Below are 23,683 nucleotides of genomic sequence, written 5' to 3' on the forward strand. Positions count from 1 at the left end.
AGTCTGCAGACATTTGTGAAGCTGGTTAGCTTTAGAGTCCCTGTATGAAAACAGGGACTCTAGTTAACTTCCAGCTCAGTGTATAGTATGCTGTAGGATTTATACTTTTATAGCTCCGAGTTCAACTTCTTTCGCTTCTTTCTTATTTATTCTTATTTATTTTTTACATTGACTCAAAATAATTTTCATACGATTTAAATAAAAAAAATTCCTGCTGCAATTTTCCTCCCAATAAAATCTTTAAACGAAATGTTGCCAAACTAGACGATTTTGCATGCACAAAGGCAACCCGTTTGTTTTCCTCTTGAGAGTAATCAGAGTAGAGCAAACCTATGTGGAAGCAGTAAGCAGTTGTGTCCTGTGTGTCTCACGCCAGTGTTCTGGTGCGATATGTTTATATTTGTTGGTTTTGATGTGAAATGGAGGACAATATCGATATTAATTCGGCAGATTAATGTCAAAATATGAACCTTTTCCGCTCTTGATCTCTTTCAAAATGAAGACTAGATCGAGGTGTGCAAATCTCATGGATGATGACAGGGTGAGTCAGGTTTGGTGTACCTAAACAATGATGACCCCTGCAATGATTGTCTTTTTTTCTTTATTCCGATCCACTTTCGCAATTACAAGAAGTCTGTCATTCCGATTTCTTCAGCTGTGATGATTTCCGATTGTAAATGACGCTCAGGGTTCAAATATGAAGTTAGTTTTAATCTTAATTCGTTTGTAAGGCTTAGTCTTTGTTATGATTTTTTTAAAAAAAATCTGCATTTATCTTTTACATTCGATTCATGTTTAAAATGCTGTTGTAGCATTGAATTCTGCAAAGAAATGTTTGTTATGGAAGATTTTTCGATAATATTTCTGTTATAAGTGCAAGGAATTAGATACACAACCGTAAAAAATAACCAAATTTATTTTTTTTTTCTGTGTTATCAAATCGTTTTATTCCGAATTTCTTGATATTGTTTTAATTTTTCGAAGTTTTTATCTTAAGTGAAAGTAGACTAACATGTTTTTGTTCATCTCTATGTTCTATTAACGCTTCTGTCAACCATTCAATCTAGATTGTTTACATTATGGAATTGAGAAATGAGTGAAGATAACCCAAAGGAGGGAATGACTGAGCTGGTGGTGTATTTTATGTACAACTGTAATAGTTTTCTTTTAAAAGAAGTTAGTTGCATCTGGAGAATTTGTTACTAAGCAAATTGTAGAATATCTAAGCATCTTTTATTTTTGGTTATTGTTAAAAAGTGATATCTCCCGATGACTCTCTATTTAGATACACCTATTCACTTTTCAAACCAAAATCCATTGATTTGATTAGTTAGAGAGACATTAGATTGAGAACATGAAAATGGGAATGCTTTTCGATATGTGCTATTAGGAATATTACTATGACTTTTTTTTAATTTCAAATTTTATATTAAATCTTATCTGCATGGTATTCTTTTTACAAATTTCTTCTGTAGTTTTTTCCCCCCTCAAAAAGATGTCATTATTTTCGACTCTAATGTTGAAAGTACTATTTTAATTATCCTTCTTATGAAAGGCGCTAAGACATTTAATTACGGAATATTCCCGATGTAGTGTTTTGCTGTTTCTGTCTGTCAGACAATTTTATCAAAATACCATGAGAAAATGGTTAAAGTGGCTAGTTTAGAGTAGAATTCAGTCAAATGTTGGTGGCCAAACAACTGGCTTTGCTTAGAATAATTGTACAGATAAATGACTGAAGAACTTGGTTGGATCTGGAATCAGAGATATTTTTAACACCTATATCCAAGCATTTTTCATGTGTTACAAGTTAGAAATGTACCTAAAAAATTCTAATATGAAAAATTGTCTGCAGGCAATTTAGAATTTTTACCTAATACAGTCAACAGCTTATAACGAGCCCTGAGTTAACAAGAACCTGAATTTAGCGAGAACATCAGAAGGGTTTGGTTGGTACAATGTTAAGTCTTTGGGAGCATAACTCGCTTTTAATGAACAAACCCCGCTTAAAGCGAGTAATATTTTGAGATTCAAAATTTTCCCTCGACTTTCAGCTGAGCTTAAACTTGTATTTTCTTGGAAAAATTCCTGTAACATTCTGAAGTAAACCAAAAGTTAGTGATGAGTTATAGCTCCTTAGAACAAGTGATGGCTGCCCGTTGTTTTTATTTAAGGAGTAGAGAAACATTTGAAAATTATCTGTATGTTGACTTTGATGTTATCAGTTCCAAGATATACTATTGGGGATATTGTAGCTCAATTTCAAGTTAATGAAGTGCCAAATAATAATCAAAGCGACAACAATAACGACATATATGAAAAATTTGAAGTGGGACAACCCTCAACAAACTGAATGGCTTTTGATATGGTGAAAAACTTTTTCCAAGCCGGAGGTGCAAATGAGAATGTTTTTTGAGCCTTGAGTATTTCTCGAATAAAGTAACACAAGAAGCAGGGTTGGCAAAAACCCGGGTTTTTTAAAAAAAGCCCATGGACCCAGGGTTTTTTGGGTTTTTTAAATAAAACCCAAAAAAAAAAAAAAAACCAACTAAAGCTGGGTTTTTTAAAAGAATTGAGGTTTTTTTTGTCTTTTTAGGGAAAATGTGGAGTACTTGTAACATATTGTAGCATAAGTATATGGGTAAAGTGCAAAAATTGTCTTGGGGTAAAAAAGCTGGAAATCTAGTTAAAATTCAGAGTTTTTTGAAGAAAAGTAAAAGACTACAAAACCCAAAAATGGTGAAGTTTCAGATTTTTTAGTTTCCATGATTACCAACAGTTAAGTCAAAGTTACTTCTCGCGTGATAAAATCTATTGTTCGTTTTTAATTACTATGATTTTTTTTCTTGCATTTTACTTTATTTTTTTTCATTTTGTTATGCAAAACTACTGTAGAACCTCAAGTAGTTTAAAAATCCCTTTTTAGTGAATTCCAGCTTAATCAAGACATTTTTTTGAACTTTATGTTGCCTATTTTCCTATTCCTGTGTACAGAGTAAGAAATATTAAACTTTTTCGTAAGATAATGAAAATACTGTACATCCTATTCTGTTTTCTGTCTGACCATTTGAGAAACCTGTTGATTTCTAAAAAATATACCTTGTTTATTCGAGATTTGTGACGTGTTGGTTTGCAGAAAATAATTCACATGAAAGAAATTTTAGCTAGAGTAGTTTCCTCTGTACAATCTACAAATATTGAGAAAATCAGACAGGACAGGACTAAGTCAAGATAATTTGAGTTATTTATTGACCAGTTAAAGAAAAAAGTTTAATATATTTATTTAAAATCTTTGAAGTATTTTTTTAATGCCGTCAAGAGTTATAAGAAATACTATTAAAGTTCAAAATTCATTTTTTATGTACATTGCCTGTGGTAAAGAATAACTAAAAAATAAGTTTAAATTGTGAAAGTATTTAAATTAATCAATTTTTTAAAAAATTTTTCAGAAAATTTAAAAAACCCAAAAGTGGGTAAAATAATGGGTTTTTTTAAATGGGTTTTTTCAAAAAAACCCATTGGGTCCGATCCGGCCAACCCTGACAAGAGGGGATGACAACGAAGCAAAACAACCAACTTCTTTGCTGCTGTTCAAAAATACAGTCGACTCCCGCTACAACGCGATCCGACTTATGCGAAATGGCTATAACGTGAGTTTTTCAGGATCAACGAATTTTAGAGCTAAAGCAAATTTCTCGCTCTCAACACGAAAATATTTGTAAAGGAATCGTGAGCTAAGTTTCGGCTTTGTTATTTATATTACTAAGTTATTATTACTATACTAAGCATTAATTCGTGAATGTACTTTCATCCTTTCAGCTTCTCTGACTGCGCAAATTCCCATATACCGAACTATAAACATAGCTGACATAGCATTGTTAGTGTGTATGTATCACCACTCCTCATTTTTTATTTATTTATTCTAAATATGAAAGGTGATGAAATATTGCGGCACCCAGGCACGCTTTTTCATCTAAAGTTTGAAGATGTAAACAAAAAGCGAAAGTTTGCGACAATTTAAGAAAAGGTAATGATTCTTGATAAGCTTGAACAACTAGAAAGTGGGACAAAGGTAGCACGACAATTAGGTGTGAGTGAATCTTTCATACGAGTAGTTAAAAGTCAAGAAAAGGCAATCCGTATAAGTCCAGGGGGTCCCAGAACCATAAATGTAAATGTTATAAAAGTAAATGTGAAGCTACTGTATTTAAAAATATATTAGAATGAGGATCATTTTGCGCAGGATAAATCATCATCTTCAATTTTTAAGTTATAATTGTAACTTTTTATAGCTACTGTATAGTACTCTTACAGTGCAGTGCTTTATTATCATAACACACTGTACGTACCATACTGTTTTATTTTTATGTCTCTTCTTCCCATTGATCATTGATTTTGTGCATTGTAACAGTATTTAATATTGAATAATACAACTTTTTTAAAAATATGGTAAAAATTCAGCTGTTTATGTAGGAAACGGTAATATATAGTTAACAAATGGTCAAAAACAGTATAAAAGGTCTTGAATGTCTAAAATGATTGGGTATGTTAATAAAAAAAAGTCATATACGCGACACTTTTCCACAACGCAAAATTTCGACTTACGCGAGGAGTCTTGGAACACATCCCTCGCGTAAGTCGGGATCCGCGACTGTAATAAATTTTTAAAAAGCAAACCAAATATGCATGCGTTTCTATGATTTTTTGGCACAAATTTGTTTTTTACAAGCATTGGGTCATAACGAGCAAGTAGCCTGGTCCCAATAAGCACAAGGTTGAAACACTGAAAGCTTTTACTGCTATAAGCTCTTAGAAATGTATTTGATAGATGGTAAGACAACTAAATGCTATATCTAGAAACAATGACTACAACTTGTTAGCTATCGGAAACTGAGTGAGGCAACAATTAGGGGGAGGGAATAGGAGGAAAAAAGCCTTTACAAGTTAAGCTCATTCCCCCTTTTATTTTTATTCATTTATTGTTTTGTTTTTGAGGATCTGATATTTTTTACTGTTAATTAAAATCCAAATCGTTTTCAAGCCTAAAAAAAGAATACTGCACATAAAGTGAAAAATAAAATTGTTGACTAATGCTTGGATTAATTAATTTCTATAGCGGCTTGTAGAATTTGCATCAAAGATAAACTTTTCAATGTTTAATTATTTTATTCTTAAAATTTACTTTTTTATTCTTGTAATAATTTGTTCACAACTAGGGTCTCCAACCTTTTTTCCCCTAAGAGCTCATTCAAGAATTTACGAGATGACAGCGGGCTCCGTTACTTTTTAAAGGTGAATTAATAATTGGACCAATAAAAATTATTGCTTAATATTCTTACTCGAATTTAGTAATTCCTCAACAATATATACAAAATAAAAAATTTGTAATGAAAATATCAATCTTGAAATCAATACAATTTTCGTCATACCTTTTTTTGACTATTAATTCGCAATTGGGAGGATGTCTGCACTTGAGGGTGTCCATCCAAGAAAGGTTCCTAATGTTCCTTACTGTCTTGGAACTAAAAACTCCTCATAAAAGAGGCATCTGTTATGGCAATTTTATTGTATTTTGTTGATGGTATAATATCGAAAATTGATCACTATGTATAACATATTAGTGTATAATTCTGAATAATAATAGTTGATTATTAAAGTTTCATAAATATTTACGTAACATATCAAGAATTTATAGAAATGACTGTCCTATATCTATGCAAACTGAAGCACTATCTGGCAAACTGCAACTCTTTAGATTGATCTTTATAATTTGCACTTCTTTCATATTTTCTGATCTATTTTCTCATCTCTTAAGCAGTCATTTTCTTCAAATCACGAATGCTCTTGTTTCACTTTCTTTTCCCTTGTTGTTATTTGTGACATCTCTTTGCACCTTTCATTTTCCAGCAATCTTCTTTTTCTGTTCATTGAACTGTTGTGTTTAAATGAACAAGCAAGCATCTGCTTCTGTCACTTGGTGCTGATCTTCTGGCTGTTCACATTGCAATGTGTATGAGCCTTCTTGAACCAGCATAAATCGCTTTTCTCAAATGCTTTTTTTTTCTAGCTTGGGAAGATCTTCATTGTGCTTTGCTTCTTTATTACAGGCATACCCCATAGAATTGTAACTTCTCGAGAGCATGCGGAATCGTAGAGTGAGTTTACCTGCTGTTTCATATGCATGTTTGGTGCATTGGAAAGCTGTTTTAGCTGCTTCCATTTTGCATTATATATTCATTTATTCTGAACTATATTGATATATTTTGTGAAGAAGAATTGTAAGGAAAATCGTTTTATACCCACATTAAATTTACTTTGAAGCATGCATTTGTGTTAAAACTGGTCTACTTAAACTATTATTAAAAAATAGCTACTACCATGAAATTAAAATACTAAAAAATTGCTTTTTTTCATCTATAATATGAAATATATTATGTTAATAAATGTAAAGAAACTAATAGTGACAAATTTCAGAAGATTTTTAAAAAATTTAAATAATCTGATTTAAATTTAAAAAATCCGACTTTTTGTTTTTTTTTCAGAAAATAAAAAAAATTACGAACCCTGGTAAAAACACTACAAAACTCATGAAATTTGAAAAAAAAAAGGCACTATGCACCACACAAAGTTTAAAACCCTTTTTAGCTACTGTGTTTTCTGCTAGAAGGTGTTATTGAATGAAAGTGTCAAGTAATGTAAGTCACAAAACATTGTGTTTCATATCTCGGTGAATATTTGTCGTACAAACTTTTTGTGTTAGAATTATTTTTCAATGGAGATAATTTCCATGACTATGAGTAACGGAACCTTGCGTTCATTTAAAGTTATATTTCGTATTTTATCACTAATTTTCAGTTTTGCTTCAAACTTTGTCTATCTTGACTCTGCATCTTATTTTGATCATTTTTGCAGTTAAAAGTATGCATTTATTACTAACGTTTATGAAAATAAGCACTTGTTAGCCTTGCAGGTTAACAGTGACATGTATATGCAGTGGAACATCTGATTTTAGGTTTCTAATCGAACCTGTAATAAAAACATACCAAGAGAGAAAGCGTAAAATCAGGGCTGGAGTTAAAATCTAAGCACATTGATTAAAAATTGACTAATGAGTTATCAGGGAAAATATGTTATTGTTACTTTTTTTTTGTTTTTAAGTAGAATTTTATTTATTGCACATTCTATTCAACGATGTTTTGCAAATTTGTTTCTTAATTTAAATGCAAATTTGCTTCTGGGCAAATTTGCCCTTTCACAAATAAAAATTATTTTATGGTTTTAATGCTTTGAATCACTTGATGAGTGAGCTTAGGAACATCCTTCATTATTTCTTCCTTGGCTTCATCACTACCATCAGAAATGGGTATGAAATCTGGTATTGAAGGAATTCATGATGTGATTAAACAATACAACCATCAGCGACGTCTTCAAGATTACCAAGAAGAGTCAACAACTGTGGTCCTCAGTTGTGAAAAAAGAATAGACGATCAGAGGAAACTTCTTGTAACAATAATGCCAGAATGGCGTCAAACAGCTGTTAAACAATTTTATCTGGGGGGGGGGGAATAAAAGAAAAAAAAAAGTTTGCTTGAATCTTGTAGATGAAAAACTATTTTGATTTGTTTGCTAAAAAAATGTTAAGCATATTTTCTGAAAATGGGTTAGTTAACATCAGGAATGATTATCTATCATTATCAGTCTAGCCCCTGAAAAAGGAATGAGCAGAAAATAATGTTAGAAGTGGGATAACGTATGAAACGCACAACATAAAATCGGTGTTCCACTGTATTATATATTCATGCATAGAGGAGAGCCAGTAGAAACATGACAGCTGTATTTATATTAAAATGAAAATATTCTAGCTTGTCCAGTAGATGTAGCTGCATGAATCTAAAACTACTACATCAAGCTAGAAAATTTTGGCATTTATTTTATTTGGGCACATAAATGCCACAGTTTAATCCTTCATGGTTAATTTTAAATCCTATTGTTTAAAAATACTTTCTATTTGTACAATTTTAAACATTTCGCTGTATTTAATTAGATTAAACAGATTGGTAACTGCTTGAATACTTATCTCTATGTTGCTAATGCTTTTTGTTTTCAGTACAGTTCAGATTGGTGAAACCATTTTGTCTCATGCATCTATTTTTTCCCTTCTTTCTTTACTGCAGGAGACTGAAACTGACGAAAGCTCCCTGACTATTTCATCCTCCAAGAGAAGAAAGTGCATCTCCAATAAGATGGTTGATCATATACAAAAGTATACCAGAAATGGTGAGTGGGGGTTTCCTCACAATTTGATGAGTACATAGAAATTCCTAAAAGAGAAAAATTGCTAAGTTTTTTTTTTTTTTTTTAACTTGACTTTTTAAACTTGACCTTTGTTACTAAATTATTGGTTGTTGCTGAGGTATAATTAAACTTGTTTTATATATATGGATTTTTGTTTTTCTGAATTTTAGTTACAGTGAATTTCTGATTATCCGCGAGCAGATTATCACTGACTCACACTTGAAATTTTTTTATTGCACACATTTTAACTTAACAAGTGCAAAATCTATTTTTAGACATTCCTATTTCTTTCTTCCCCTTCCCTTGCAATGTCATCAAACCTTTCGAGGTCACCAAAACCTGACTAGTTGAAACCTGATTTTTAGATTTACACTACTCAATCAGGGTTTCCACTACGGTGGCATTTTTCGCAAAATGCGAAAACCCTATCTCAATTGCAAAAATAAAGCAAGACATTTTCGCTTTTTTGCTCAAATAAAAAACAAATTAGTTTTAAAAAAAAAGAAACAGTAACATCCAAGAGAGCAATCAAACATGGTGATAGTTAACTTAATCTTTATTAAATCCTAACTAAGATGTTTAAATTACTGGTAAGGTTCGCAGCACTTAGCCAATCCGACATTATGTCTCCCTAATAACTGCATCATTAGCAGGAGAGATCGAACTACAACGTTCTAAAAACCAAACAGTTGTTTTCTTAACGGTGAGCATAATCCAAGATGTTTAGTTTTACTTATGAAAAACATAACTGCTGTACTTTTGAAGATATCATAGATGAAATTTGAATTCAATTATCAACTTGAGATAAAATACACTGAGGCATTTAGAAAGACATGAGAATGTGATATCTTGGCATTTTGCTAAAATTTTTGCCTCAATTTTGGCTATTGTGCCAAAGAGCTTTTGAACCCAGCATAAACCCTGTTCTCACTGCTTTAGATCTACAGTACTTATTGATTTTTAAATCTGCTCTAATTACTGATTTTAGATCAACACTAAACAGCATGTCTTGAAAAATGCTTCTGCCCTACGCATTTTTGGTGTAACCTAGCTTTATCTGCTGCAGTTAATCTGCTTGCAAAATTTGCTTGCATATACATTTTTGGTGTAACCTAGCTTTATCTGCTACAGTTAATCTGCTTGCACGATTTGCTTGCCTTTGTGTAATCCATTTGCAATAATGAATGATCTTTTTTTTAGCTTTTACATGCTTTTTTTACATACCCTGTTACCATTTTAGCTATAGTTGACATGTATGCGAGTGTAATTGCATACACTAGCATCACTTTTACCTAGTTTGCAAATTATCCGCGAATTTGCTTTTTCACGATTAGGGTGCCACCCTATTCTGCTGATAATCAGTAGTCTACTTTACTCGCATCCCTGCAGCTCCTATAAAACTTTCGCAGTGAAATCATGCCCCTTTGAAAAAAATTTCTGCCCATGCTTATTCATATTCAGTTGATTAATTCTGCTATCAACGTTGAAATCAGAGATTCCAATAACTATACCACTTGTTAAACTTTTTTAACTCTTTCTATATCAGATACAAGTACCAAAACGGAGTCCAAACCATGAGTGCAAGACCTTTTATCTCTGGACGTATTTCCGTCTTGGACAAAATTTCCAAGACGGAGGTCGGGATGGAAAGAAATTCGATGACTTTCCTTCAGTTTTTACTTTTAAAAAAAAGAAAAATTGAGTGTTTGAAAAATCTGCTTTAATTATACTGGACCGTTCCATAACCTCGAATTTACATCGATTTTCCGCCATGGGCTTGTTTTTGCAATGTGCTTTTGGAAGAGTGGCTTTTAGACTCGCGCCAATTGACTTTTTTTTAGGTTGCTCTGTTATTTCCAACTCACTGCATTGCATGCCGCGAAGTTGCTCACTATTCTCCCTGATTTATTGAATTAATCGTCCCTATTTGAAAATTTAACCTTTTCTCTTTCTATTTTCAATCACTTTTTTTTTCCATTTGCGTATAGTGATTGCTGACAGAATGAAAGGTTTACACCAGCAAAGGGCGTCCACATACCAGACAAAATGGGAACTATCAGGGACTTTGAAGATTTTAATGAAAATGGGAATTTTAGAAAGAATCGGGGGGGGGGGGGGGATTTCAATCTGGTTTGAAACACACATGGGCAACTATTCCTGCATTTTTTACATGTTTCTGGTAAAATATTCTAAGACTCGAGGAATCACTAAATTCCAGTGTTTTTTCAATCTAACATTCGCTAGAATGGAAATATGGAGTGGGGGGGAGAGAGAGGGAAAAAGAAATGAGAAAAATAATGGCAGCACGAATTTGCGAAAAAACGCTGCTCTTGCAAAGAGGGTAAATCTGCAAATTAACTCACGGTACTGAGGTCTTAAAACGTTTGTATATTGGACAATCTAAGAGGGGGGGGGGAGCTACTCAAGGGCTGTAGAATAAAATATCGAAAAACTGAATTGAAAGTCATTTTTGAAGCTAGGAGTGGTTCTAGATTTTTTCCCTCAACAAACTTTTAAAAGTTAAAAGTCAAAAATGTTTAGGCTGTCTTTAATGATGTAAAAGTGGGGAGAGAGAGGTTTTAAAAAAAATTGCGGAAACTGGAGTCTTAAAAACACTAATGCTAATTTAGGCAATCTTTGGTAAATTGATGAGAGATGATTTTGGTGCTCTAACCTGAAAATGTTTTGTATCGAATGTATTAAAAACTATTTGAGGTACTTAAATATCTTAAGAGAAAGGGAATTTGGGACCCTCTCCCGAAAAGTGTTTATAATTGATGTCTTAAAACTTTTAGGCTGTCTTTGGCAATGTCAGTTGGCGGGAAGGTGGGGGGGGGGGCTCTCTCCCCTTTCACTATGCTGAAGTATTAAAATGGTATTTTGGCTATTTTTGAGTGAGTTAAGAGTTAGTGAATTCATGGGTCTTTCTCAGAACATTTTCGAAATTGAAGTCTTAAAACTTTGGGGTTTGTCTTTGGCGATGTGGGGAGGAGAGTTGCTCTTACAATAGAAAAATAAATCTTGGAACACACACTTACACTGCTTTTAATAAACACAAAGAGGGGGGGGGGGTATTCCGCAGCCCAGCCCGAAATATTTCTGTTTCTGAAATTTTAAGAGCTCTGTTTTGGGCTATCTTTGGACAGTGGCGGATGGGGCAACATGAACCGGCCCTGGCATTTACAGGCCAGCCGGCCCCCTTAAGATTTGCTCCTTGAAGAGGAGACGCTCCCACTTTCCTTTACGTTTTTTTTTTTCAGATATAAAAGATAAAGCGGATACATCTTCTAGTTTTAGTAGGGAGTCACCATTAGAATTTGAGTATTCAAATTAGGAGAACTGCGTTTACGAATGTGGAAAAAAAGAATCAAAAATACGAACACCTGCATAGTAAAAATTGATATTCTTGCTGATGATGGGGAGGGGGGGGGGGGTTCGGGGGCACTCCCCTGGAAAATTTTCAAAATTATAGCTTCAAAAACGCATTGTTAGATTTTTTAAATGATCTTGTGCGACGTTTGCGGGGGGGTATTTGGAGAATTCCCCCAAAACTTTTTCAAAATCAGAGCTCTAAAACGTATGCGTAAGCATTGCTTTGAAACACTAGGGGGAAGAAGGGCGTTGAGAAATTCTTTCTGGGCAAAATTTCTCAATTGAAGTTCCCAAAGCGCCAATTTAGGTGACAATTGACGATCTTTGGGGGGAGGGCTGTGTTTTTTGGAATTGCCACCTCTGCAACCATCTACAAATTGCTTTAAAAGAAATAGGGACTTAGAAAATATACACACTTAGAAAATAGGTAGCAAGAGAGTAACATACTGCCCATTTGAACAATTCATAATTTATACTCTTAGTAAGAAATAAAATTGAAGCATACTTTGACGAACATACATTGAAGCACACACTGAATTTAACATATTTTGGCACTCCTCCCCCTTATCAACTCCAATTTGTTAGAAATTTTAAAATTCAAGGCTTGTAGCCACATTTTTGCAAAATTTCAAGCATTTGAAAATAAAATTGATTTTTTTCAAGTATTTCCATTTTTTTTAGGAACGACAACTCACACAACTTTTCGTTATAAGCAATAGCTTTCAACTAAAATGTAAATCCGGCCCTAGAGATAATAGTATAAATAACAAAAATCTCCAAAATATTTTTACGAATTAAAAGCGGTAATGGATAACTAAAGTAAAAGTTTTAGAAATAAGTAAATTTTTTTACGAACCAAACTTGCTCTTCAAAATCCTTTGTTTGAATCATCAAAATGAATTTCAATTCCATTATAACTTTGAAAGGATTTTTAATTACAGCTAAAACGTGTTACAAATGACTCCATCATTTGACTCCAGTCCTGTTGCCTCGAAACTGGAGAAAAAATAAATAGATTGCCAGTGCCTACAAGTTTCAACGAGCGAATCCCTTTTATTCACAAAGCTATAAAAAAGGAAGTGGTAGGTGTGGTTTAATCCCCAGTTACCCTAAAGCAAAAATTACTGAAAAGAGTTCCAGGAAACAATCCCGACCCTTCAGCCTTCAACTTCACTCTCGGAAAAATGCCTCTCTCTTTGCATCTTCGAATGAAAAACAGCTGTTTCCGTTCCGCAAACTGCTTTTGCCGTCCCGTCCCAAGTAGTGTTCCTGTGCTGGTCCCTGTCTCTGTACCCTTTACACAGATGACCGTGAAATGGTTATCGGCTATCATCAATGAAAGGGCTAATGAGGTGGGGTGCTAATCGATTGCTTAATCTGGCGCCGAGTGCATGGTGGGCCGGTCCACAAGGGATGAAAAAGAAGGCTTTCGTCATGTACGAGTCGTTTTTTTTTTTAAAGAAGGCAAGGGTCTTCCTAAGATTTTTACAAAGATTTGAAATCCGTTTACAAAAATGAGTGAACCAATTTTAGATTTTCCAATGTCGCAAAGTGGTTTGATTTCGCATCTTCTAGACGACAGATTTTTTTCACTGGCTTTTTAAGGAAGAAAAAATGAAAAAAAAAAGTTTTTTTTTGTACTATTCAATTGAAAGATTTATTGCGGCCCAAACCGAGGCGGCCCACCGGGCATTTGCCCGGCTGCCCGCCGGCCCCATCCGCCACTGTCTTTGGATGACTTAGGGGGGAAGGGAGTAGAAAGCTTCTTTCAAAAAGTTTCCGGAATTAGTATTTAAACTTTTAGCTTATCAAAAGTCATGTATATGGGTAAGGGGGGTACTATTCCTAGAACAAAAATTTAGAAACTGAAGCCTTAAAACTGAAATTTAGGATATTTGTGGTCAGGGCCCAATATAGGCTGATTTTGCTACCGTTTTTCGGTACCTTCTCAAAAATCTTGTTTTGAAATAGGTATTTTCTCAAAAATCAAGTAATAAAATCAGGTAGCTTCACAAAAAACATCGAAAATTTCAAAAAAATTTGCATTTTAAAATATCAAATTTTGTTTCTCCCATTTAAAACAAAATTTACTCATAAAATAACATTCTAAACAGGTTTTATATGAATAATCGCTTAAATAGCAACCTTTTTGTGGTATTTTAACTCATTTTTAGCTGTTTCTTGCCAAAGTGTGTTTATGCAATATTATCGCAATCTTTTAACATGTTTTTGGGGAACCGTTTTTCTCATAATTTATAACATTGTACACAGTACATAGCCCTATTAAGCTGAAATTACGATGGTATTTTTGGTACTTCTAAGGTTTTTTAGCTCCCCCCCCCCCTCTCCAAAAAACAAAACCTGTTAAAAATAATACTAGATGACATTTACACTTTTCAAATTAAAATTTCAGTTGTTCTACTTCTCTTTTACAAAAGTGAGGATGCCTCTAAAAGTTCACAAAACACAATGCTGATAAAAAAAAAACTTTCACAAAAATAGAATGATGCAATACTTTCACAAAAATAGGTAGCCGAGAAAAATATCCTGGATTGGCCCCTGGTGGTGAATGCACAAGAAGGAGTTCGGGAGTTCCCCTTAGGGGAGTTAGGTTGAGGGGTTCCAAAAATATTTCAATGCTAAAATATTTAAAACGCCACTTTAGGCTATATTTTAGTGCTTTAAGAGGGATGTGATTCGGGGGCCCTCCCTAGGGAAGGATTCAGTTCCCCTATTACTTTTTTTTAATTAATGAATATTGGAAAGCGTATCTCTTTTTAAAAAAACGTATCTACTTCACTGAAGTGGTTTTTTTTATGGCTGATTTCACCACCTGCTATCTTATAAAAGAAATCTTTTTCAAATTAAGACTGCGGGGGGAATGGTGCCAGTTTATTATCATTAGTCGCCCAATACCCTTCCCCCCACCTTTCCTTCTTTTCTGGTTTGTTGGCACTACCTTGAGTAGACTTTCCAATCAGAACTGATTTATGTTGCAAAAGTGAAAATCTTATGTCCCAAGCAATTTTATTACTGCAATAAAAATGTTTACGATCGGCAAAAAAACTAATTGCGGAGAGCCGCGAGTGCTTTTACCCCTAACATTATCCAACATCGTCTAAAATTGTGTTTTTGGAACTTCAATTTCGAAATATTGCCGAGGGAGAGTTCCTGAAATCCATCCCTTCGATAATGTATTAAAAAAGCGTATAAATGTTATGAAAGATGGAGTACAATTTCGTTTTTAAAGCTTCAATTTCAGGAAGAGTCCAGAGCGGCCCCCCCCCCCTTCTCTAATACTTTTGAAGGTTGCCCAATATTGTGATTTTGGGACTTATCAGTTTGAAAAAATTGATTTTATAGGGTCCCTGAACCCCTCCTTTCTCTGAATTTTACCAAAATGGCTAACCATTGCATTTTTTGAACTCTATTTTAAAGAAAATTTCTGGGGGAAAAACCCCCCAGACCCCCGTTATTGGCGGTTTTTAAGTTTTTGGAAGTAAGCTATCAAAACACTTAAATATTACAAGTTCATATAGTTAGAAAAAGTCAAAAGTTTAAATTTCAAATCAAACAGATTGCAAAACTGGCATAGTTAAAATCTACAACATTTACAGATTATTATTTTTCCTTAAGCATGTATGCTTAATGCAGGGGCTGAAAATATTTTCCATCTTGAACACATCACCAAACTTGCACCCATGGTCCAAAACTGAATGTTTACAAAGCGATGTCAAACACATGCTTCGAGTTACTCGAATTATCTTATTGACGCAATGAAGTACTTTCTTTGCCCTTTTTTAACTTATCATCCTATATTGTTCACAGTCTTATCTTGTCAAATATATATTCATATTTTTAATTGTTGACCTTTGTTATTAATCTATGTTGACTCGAAATAATTAAATATGTTACATCAGCAGTTGTTTGTCCCTGTGCCCCTCTTTGGGAGCACTCATGCCCCCCCCCCCCAATACCACCTCCATCCATGGTCAATACATCACAAGTAGTAAAATCAGAATTCGAAGCTGAGAACTGGTTAGGATAACTGAAGCAAATAATTAAAGGAAAACATAGATAAGTTTGTATATTTTTTAAATGTAACTATTTTGAACATATTATTATTAGAACACTTAAAATCAAAGAATCTTAAGCACTGAATATAGATTAATATGAACTGAATAGAAGTAATTTAGGATCTAGGTGAAATTGACTGGTAACAGGGCCGGAATTGGAAGTGTGGAGGCCCTGGGGCAACGAAAGAGTGGAGGCCCCTAATCAGGGTTCGAAAAAGATCATCATAATTTCGAAAATATTGGGTACTTTGATCCGAATATTTTGATGTATATGTATATATCTGATATTTTCGATCAGCACTTAAGTAGTAAATACATCACTTGACCCGTGAAAGTTAGGATATTTTGTAAAAACTTTATTGTGAGGACCCCCATTGTTGTGGATGCCCCAAGGCAGTAGCCTCGCCTGCCCTCCCCTAAATCCGGCCCTGGCTGGTAATACCAATTGCTGTCGCAAACTAAATGGGAGGGCTGTTATTGTTTGTCCTTTATAATTTATAGTAGATTGTAACTCTGACAAAGCACTCCTTAGTTTTCTTTTAGTGCTTGCTGTATATTTTGACTTTATGTATGCTCATGCAAAAAATTCATATTCACCGAGATTTGTAGATGAAAACTGAACTAAAAACCTCAAAAAAAAAAAAAAAAACCTGGCTGTTTCAAAATTTTCACATATGACCTCAAAATTGGGCAAATTATGCTTACCGTAAAATCCTAAAAGTAACCCCCCTATCGATTATAGCCCCCCCCCTCTTTGAAAAGTGAAATCATTTTAAAATCCTGAATATACACCCCCCCCCCCCTTCTTTCCACCTGAAATACTTTCCGATCATCTTCATTTGCCACTCCCCCCTCCTCCCCAAAAAGGTAATATTTTCTGCTTTACTTGGAAAGCATTTACAGAGGTTTAGTTTCCCCCCTCCACGTGCAGATTTACTTTTCTAAAAAAAAAAAAAAAGAAAGAAAAGAAAACACAAAGATTTGAACAAAAAAGAAAAAAAAAAGGTCTCCCCTGTTTATTCCTTCCAAAATGTTTAGACTCCTTTTGATGCAAGGGCGCCTTTTTTTTTTTTGTTCATATGTATTGCAAAATAAAAGGAGCATTTTTGTTCGGACTTGTGAAAATGAACAATCTTCAACAAGGCGCCAATTTGAAAATGTGACCCCATTTTGGAAATGCTTTGCTTAAAAAGTAGCGCAAAACTTAAAAATAACCTTTTTTAAAGGAGAAATAAAATAATTGAACGAGTTTACGATCATCAGAAATGTATAATTATACTAAATCAAATAAGAGATATGTCTGTGTTTATGTTTGCGAACTTTGTAAAGCTCAGTTTTCGAAATTACGATTTTCGTAATGAATTTGCGATTTTTGCTTCTATTCTGAAACAAGAACATTAAGATTTTGCTTCTTTTACTGCAACCTTATTACATTCAGTACGTGATGAATTTTCAAGTGATAAATTATAGGGGTTTTGCCAACTTAAGGTGCAAAATCCTTTCTTTTCGAAAAAAATGGCGCCCACATGCAATTTATTACTACTAGAAAATTATGACAGGTTTTTATTAATTAGTTTCTCACTCTTCATTAATATTAACTCTTGTTTACTTTTCTATGCTTTAAAATTAATACTACCAAAAACAATTATTTTGGCTAATTTTTCGGAAAAAACTCGATTATACCCCCCCCCCCTCTTCCCCCCATCTGAAATTAACAAGTTTTTGTTTTGAAAATAGGGTAGGGGCGTTACTTTCGGGATGGGATTTTATGGTAGTTTTCCTTTTTCGTTTTACTGTTTTAAACATTCATGCTTCTCTTAAAATTCTTCTACCCCCCCTCCTACCTGGGGAGTTGTCCCTTTGGTTGAGAATTTCTGATGCTTGAAAATTTATAAATTTTCCTATATTGTTTTTATTCTAAGTGTATTTAATATAATTTTACCATGTAAATTTCAAAAGAAAATATAAATGCATAGGACACACACAACTATTTTATTTGATGCATTCAAATATTTTTGAAATTGTTTTCCTTTTTTTAGGTTTGCCCAAGATTGCAGACTTGCCGCATTCCATAAAGCGAGAATTAGAGACAAGCAGAGACACAGATCAAAAGTCTGGCATTTCTCCGCACTCTCAATTCGAATGACACGTTTGCCAATGAAGACGAGAAACAAAATGTTCGCCGTAGTACCCCGCCAGCGCAAGTTCATGTATGACAACCTCTAACCAGACATGGCTCTTGGCACCTAGTATCCCTGAGTTCTCCTCCAAGTTTGAGTCCCTCTTTGCAAGGGACCCACAGAATTCTTCGAGAGAGGACGGGCCTGTTCGCAGATCAGTTAGAAATCGTAGTTATGAGCTCAGAAGGCTCGGCCTCACTGCAGAGGGTTTAGTAAGTGTTCATCCTTTTTTTTAAATGAGAGATTTTTTTCCAAATGCAGTAGAACGTCAAAAAATCTAAACTGAATGGAACTAGAAGAACCATAAGTAATTTCGGATTTTTGAAAATTACCCAAGAAAATACCAATTAGGAAAATACTATGCCATTTAATCAGATGAAGTAGTTGTGCAATATGTATATATAAAACTTTTAATACAGTACATAATGCTAGAATATTTTATTACATTTATTAACAAAAATAAACTCATCGTTTTCTGAACATAAAGGAAAGCATGTTAAAACTTCATATGAAAGCATTCAGATTTTCGACGTTCCACTGTATTTAAAATGTGAAAATGAGTTAGATATTCGCTCTTTCGTGCTTGACTTTCCCTCATTCTTAATGTTTCACAAAAATAATCTGTTTCAAATCCACAATTCTCCTCTTTTATTTTAATAATTAAGAAAAAAGAAAAAAAAAGTGGTTCTGCTTTGAAGTATACTAATGCATGTAGAAAAAAGGAAAAAACAAATTTATAGACTAAGCTAGTTTTTGGTATAAAGTATGTTGGAAAAAGAAAGTTAATAAGAATAATAGTTGTTCTATTGTGTGGGCATTGCCTGTTTCCTAGAGCGCTTCATAAACTAGGATGTATATATCAGCCGGATATGAGTGCTTGCCAAATCCCATTTGGTGAACTAATCAAGAAATAACGAATTCCAAAGAAAAATAATTTTAAAAAAAATCATTTTTGTAAAATCGGGCTAATTTTACCAGACCAGAGAAAATGTTTAAGGGCACCCCAAATTAAAATTTTTGGGAGGGAGGAAGGTCTTAGTTTGAGGAATGAAATTTTACTTGTAACCAAATGATAAAATACAAACATGCACACATATACATAATGCATAGCTGCCAACTTGTACGATTTAGCCGTACATTATAAGGTTTTTGGAAGTTTTGTACGGTCTTATGGCAGATTTGTATGATTTTTAGGTTTTTGGTTTTAATTTTACAATAAATTGCGAACGGTTGAAGTTTTCTTTTACTGCCAACACTTTTGAGAGCAGAAAAAACTATTGTTTTGGACAAGTTTTTGATAGATAATTTTTGAAAGCTGCGAAGTCAGCAACTTTTCAAAGTTCAAAGAAATAAAATTTTGTTTATTTACTTATGTTTATTTTTTATTTTTTATTTATTTATTTATTTATTTTTTTGCTTATAAAAGCACAGATCAAGTCAAGGTGATGATTTGAAAATATTATCATACTTTAAATTTTAATACTTTGCTTTATGATGGTCAAAAAAGGGTAGGAATATAGCCACCTCGTACATTGTAAGATTTTTTAAGCTGGCATGTTGGCAGCTATGATAATGTCTAATGAGAAGGAACATTAGGATCCATAAAAAAATATTTTTAAAAATTCAAAAAGGGAAGAAATATCAATGCTGCGATATTGTATAATAATTTGCTGAATAAGAAAATGTTTGCAAGGTTACATCAAGTGTTGTATCATAGCACTCAACTTGGATGTTTTTCTGCATTGCATAAAAATTTAATATGTTTATCGGGCCCATGTTATCATGGCGTTAATCTTATGTAGCATATGCATTAAATTAAAGAACCATCCTTATAGTAATTTTAAACATAGAAAGTGCATGATGCTTAGCCATCTAAACTTGTTTTTAGCTTACTTAATCATTATTGATATCTGAAGCCAGCGCTTTTAAAGTTTATTTGGTGGTGGTTACATTTGATTTCAACTCTTATAATGAATAGCACTTAATTAAAATCTCAAAAAGTTGTTTTTCTGTACTCCTCCTGTAATAAATCCATTTGTTTTCTTAAGGAATTTGAAGACATGTACAGTAGAGTAAAGCGCAAGAGAAGAAAAACTGTTCACAGTTTTTACACCAGGCGCATCTCACAGGATGCCGGGAGCATGGCTGACACAGAAGATACTGATCGAAGAGGGCTGTCAGATTCAGATACCATCGATGACCAAAGTGACCTTGAAGGAGGTAATTTATCATTTTTTAGTTTTATTTTTCATGTCTATTGTTGCTACGACGGATTTTTATGATCCTGTTTCTTCCAGCTGTTGCTACAGAATTTCCTGCTGGGATAGCTGTGGGAGAATCCCAAGAAGATACAGTTGTCCATGGACCTAGTGCTGTGAACGGCCCTAAATACTCTTTGAGACCTAAGAAACCTATTACAAAAAGATTCCAATTTCCTATACGTAGGTTTTATTTCTTCAGTCAATGATATAAATTTTTATTATTTTTTCTTCCTTCTTCCAAGAATTTGCTGCTAGTAATATATTCAAATCAATAATGTTACTTTTGATAAGTTTTTCTCCACAAATTGTCACCTCAGTGCAACAGTAAGACATCTAAAGAAGCAAAAATAGGTTTTCTGTCTTGCTACCGATGTCAAATGTGCCTTTGTTTAGTTGATCACTGCGACAGTTTACGTGTTCACATCTTTTGCATACAAAACATAACTTAGCGTTGCCGAAGTTCAGAAATTTATCTTGGTTTAATGATCCTAGTCTCTTTTTGCTCATATCCCACTGTTTCCCTGTAGCAGCGACATTTTATTCTGTGTTTGAATTTCTTTCTGCTTAAGTTATCTAAATTAAATTCTTTAATTAATGAGTTTTTCAATTTACCATTGGATCATGAAAAATAGTTTTTTATTTCACCTTTGAAATACTATAAATACATTCAAACCTTAGTTATCAGAATTGGTTAGGACAGACTCCTCTTGCGTTTATCAAAATCTTTAGATAAAAGAAGGGATTCAACAAAAGACCATCAGGAGATCCCACTAACATTAACTCTGCATTTTGACATGCACATTGCATATTTGTGCGAAAGAATTATTAAATGTTAATTAAGTTAAATGTGGTATTTTTATTAGATATCACTTTAAGTTTAAACAATAAACATCCTCAATAAATGTTACACAAATCAGAAAATGCAATATATAAATTTAATAACACACACATATTATACATACTTCATGTACTTAAAACTCCATTCAAATTAGAAGAGATATTTAGTTGTAATCCATATAGCAATAATCCATTTGGTAAAAACGTATTTAATTTTGTTGTTAATTTTGAAAGTGTTTTAGTAGTTAGAAATTAACTTAATGAAACAAAACTTTGTTTTCTGATTCAGTCCCTTTTGTATTGAATAGCATTTCAAAAGCATTTATTAACATTTTTCCAAAAATGTACTGGTGAATGCAAGGGAGAATAAGAATGGATGAAATATATAAAGATAACTCGGATTCTGCAGCAGAACTTACTGCTCCTGGTAACGTTAAAAGTTTATCTTTTATTTCCTGAAAAAAAAAAATCAATGAAACGAACTTTGGATAAAGGAGGTTCAACTGTAGTAGCAAATAATATGTACATTTTTAGTGATTATTTTGTTAAATTTTTTTTATTTTTACATGAAATATTTGTGCTGTCTGGAGTTTGTTTGAACTGTGATAAATTCAAACTTATCTTTAGCTCAATGACAGTTAAATTTCAAAAGAGTACCTGCAGCTGACTAAATTAAATTACTTTCTGACATTGAGAACTTAATTTTGAATTGATCTTGAATTGGACTTGCATGCCGATGTTTGAGTTTATGTTAGGAACAAAAATTTCAATTTGTTTTAGTTTATCCAGTTGAGTCAGTGAAAGTGATTGCTGTTAACGTTTTGGATTTTTGTAAAAATTCGTATGTAATTTTTCTTCCATGCTGCTTAGTTGGTCATGGCATGAGATAATATTGTATCCAATTGTAATTAAGTTTATCTTTCATGCAAGGCCCAATTTATTTTTTGTGTTCCTGCATAGATTGGTCATCTGAAAATGAGTTTGGGAAAAGAATAGACTTTTCAAAGGAAAATATTAAAGAATTGAAATCATTAAAACTATTATATCTTTCAACACCAACACTTCCATTGAATGAAGTTTTAACAGCTGGTGATAGTGATACAAATCACAATAAAAAAAAAAATGATAAAAGGCTCCGAGAATCGTGCCTATCAAGGAATTTGTAAATATGTTCCAGCTAGGCATCTTGTTTGTATGATTGATGGTAAAAACATTTTTCAAAATTGTTTTGTTTTAATGCTGTCTGATAGTTGCTTTGCTTTCAGAGCCAGTTAGGCCGAGAAGATCTGCGGGTGCGAGTATCTTCGAAGCAACCCACTCCAGACCCAGGGAAAGTTTCAAAAGTACGGCACATCGAACTCACATATTCAGGAGGTATGTATCATATTTGATTAATGGGGGAGGAAGGAGAGATTTCTCCCACCATAACCAACATATGTCAATTGTGTAATGAAGCAAAATGAAACAGGAAAGCTCTGAAATTTGGTGTTAATCCAGCCATCTCTTCATAACTAGTGACAACAGCATATTTAAAAAGTAGTCGAAAACTCTGTACTGCATAGTGAATAAAATATGACAACGTATATAAAGTACAAATTGAGTACTCAATTTGTACTTTATATACGTTGTCATATTTTATTCAACAGCATATTTATTGCATTTGCTGTCAGGTAAAGCCTGCATTATAGTAGCAAACGCCCTCCTAGACTGATTGTGTGTCAAGAAAAAAGTTTCAAAGCCTCTTATTTACTACTACTAATAATAATAATAATAAAAAACTCTGGTATTCTCGGACTCTAAGATGATAAATGAAATTTTTATGATTGAATCTCTTCAGAAGAAAAATTCGCATAGTTTGAAATTTTTATCAACAATACCGTTTTAATGCCTTTTTTAGAAACTAATCAGTGGATTATAGACGAGAAATTACCATGGTCTGAAATCCATTCAAGCAGCAAGTATCAGGCAGAGGCATTTTTTTTTCTGTAAATCATAGTTTATTTTTTTAGATTATGAGTGAAAATTTCTATAAAGAGAGATCTTTGGATTTGACTTTTTTTTTTTTTTTTTTGCAAGTAATCCAGCTGTATATGATTTGAAACATTTATCACTTTGTATAGCAAAGAAAAAATAATAAATGTACTTGCATTAACCCTTTCTTAGTGTTAAGATGTTACTGAAGGTTGTTGTTATTGTTTTTTTTTTTTTTTTTTTTGCTTAGTTTTTAAGTATAAAATTTAGTTAAACTTGAAGTATTACTATGAAACAAAATAAAGAGATCAATGTTCCATGATTGATACTCAATCTGAAGAACATATTGTGCTATACTTTCGCTATCTCAAAGTGGCTGTAGCACAAAACCTGGCAACCACTCACTGCATATGAGTGACCTGGCAGCAAAAAGGCTAATGTAATAGCCCTTTAGAAAATTGTCTTTCTTTGTAATTTCTAAATTATACTTGAGAATAATCCGGGCTGCAGATTTAATTATTTTATGTTTGACAATGGTGTCATTTTGACTTATACTGTTTCTTCTGCTACAAGTTTCTAACAAATCAGCAAAGTTTGAAATAATCACTTTTGTAGGAAGTTGTTGTATTATCACTAAAGAATTTTTAATTCTGCTCTTTAGTACTTTTTTTTTTAATTTTATTTATTATTT

At 33.1% G+C, this 23,683-nt stretch overlaps 1 protein-coding gene across 1 annotated transcript in view; it reads left to right on the forward strand.

The window, feature by feature from the left end:
* Positions 1 to 406: 406 nt before the first annotated feature.
* Positions 407 to 23,683, forward strand: part of LOC129226794 (ATPase family AAA domain-containing protein 2-like) — an 81,784-nt gene continuing 58,507 nt past the window's right edge. The window contains 9 exon segments of the mRNA XM_054861423.1: positions 407 to 541; positions 8,175 to 8,277; positions 17,783 to 17,877; positions 17,879 to 17,935; positions 17,937 to 17,966; positions 17,968 to 18,135; positions 19,972 to 20,161; positions 20,233 to 20,364; positions 22,287 to 22,395. Of these exon segments, the coding sequence (XP_054717398.1) occupies positions 455 to 541; positions 8,175 to 8,277; positions 17,783 to 17,877; positions 17,879 to 17,935; positions 17,937 to 17,966; positions 17,968 to 18,135; positions 19,972 to 20,161; positions 20,233 to 20,364; positions 22,287 to 22,395 (971 nt within the window). The 5' untranslated portion in view covers positions 407 to 454.

This window comes from Uloborus diversus, chromosome 7 (genome assembly GCF_026930045.1).
Source record: "Uloborus diversus isolate 005 chromosome 7, Udiv.v.3.1, whole genome shotgun sequence".
Classification (NCBI taxonomy): Eukaryota; Metazoa; Arthropoda; class Arachnida; order Araneae; family Uloboridae; genus Uloborus; species Uloborus diversus.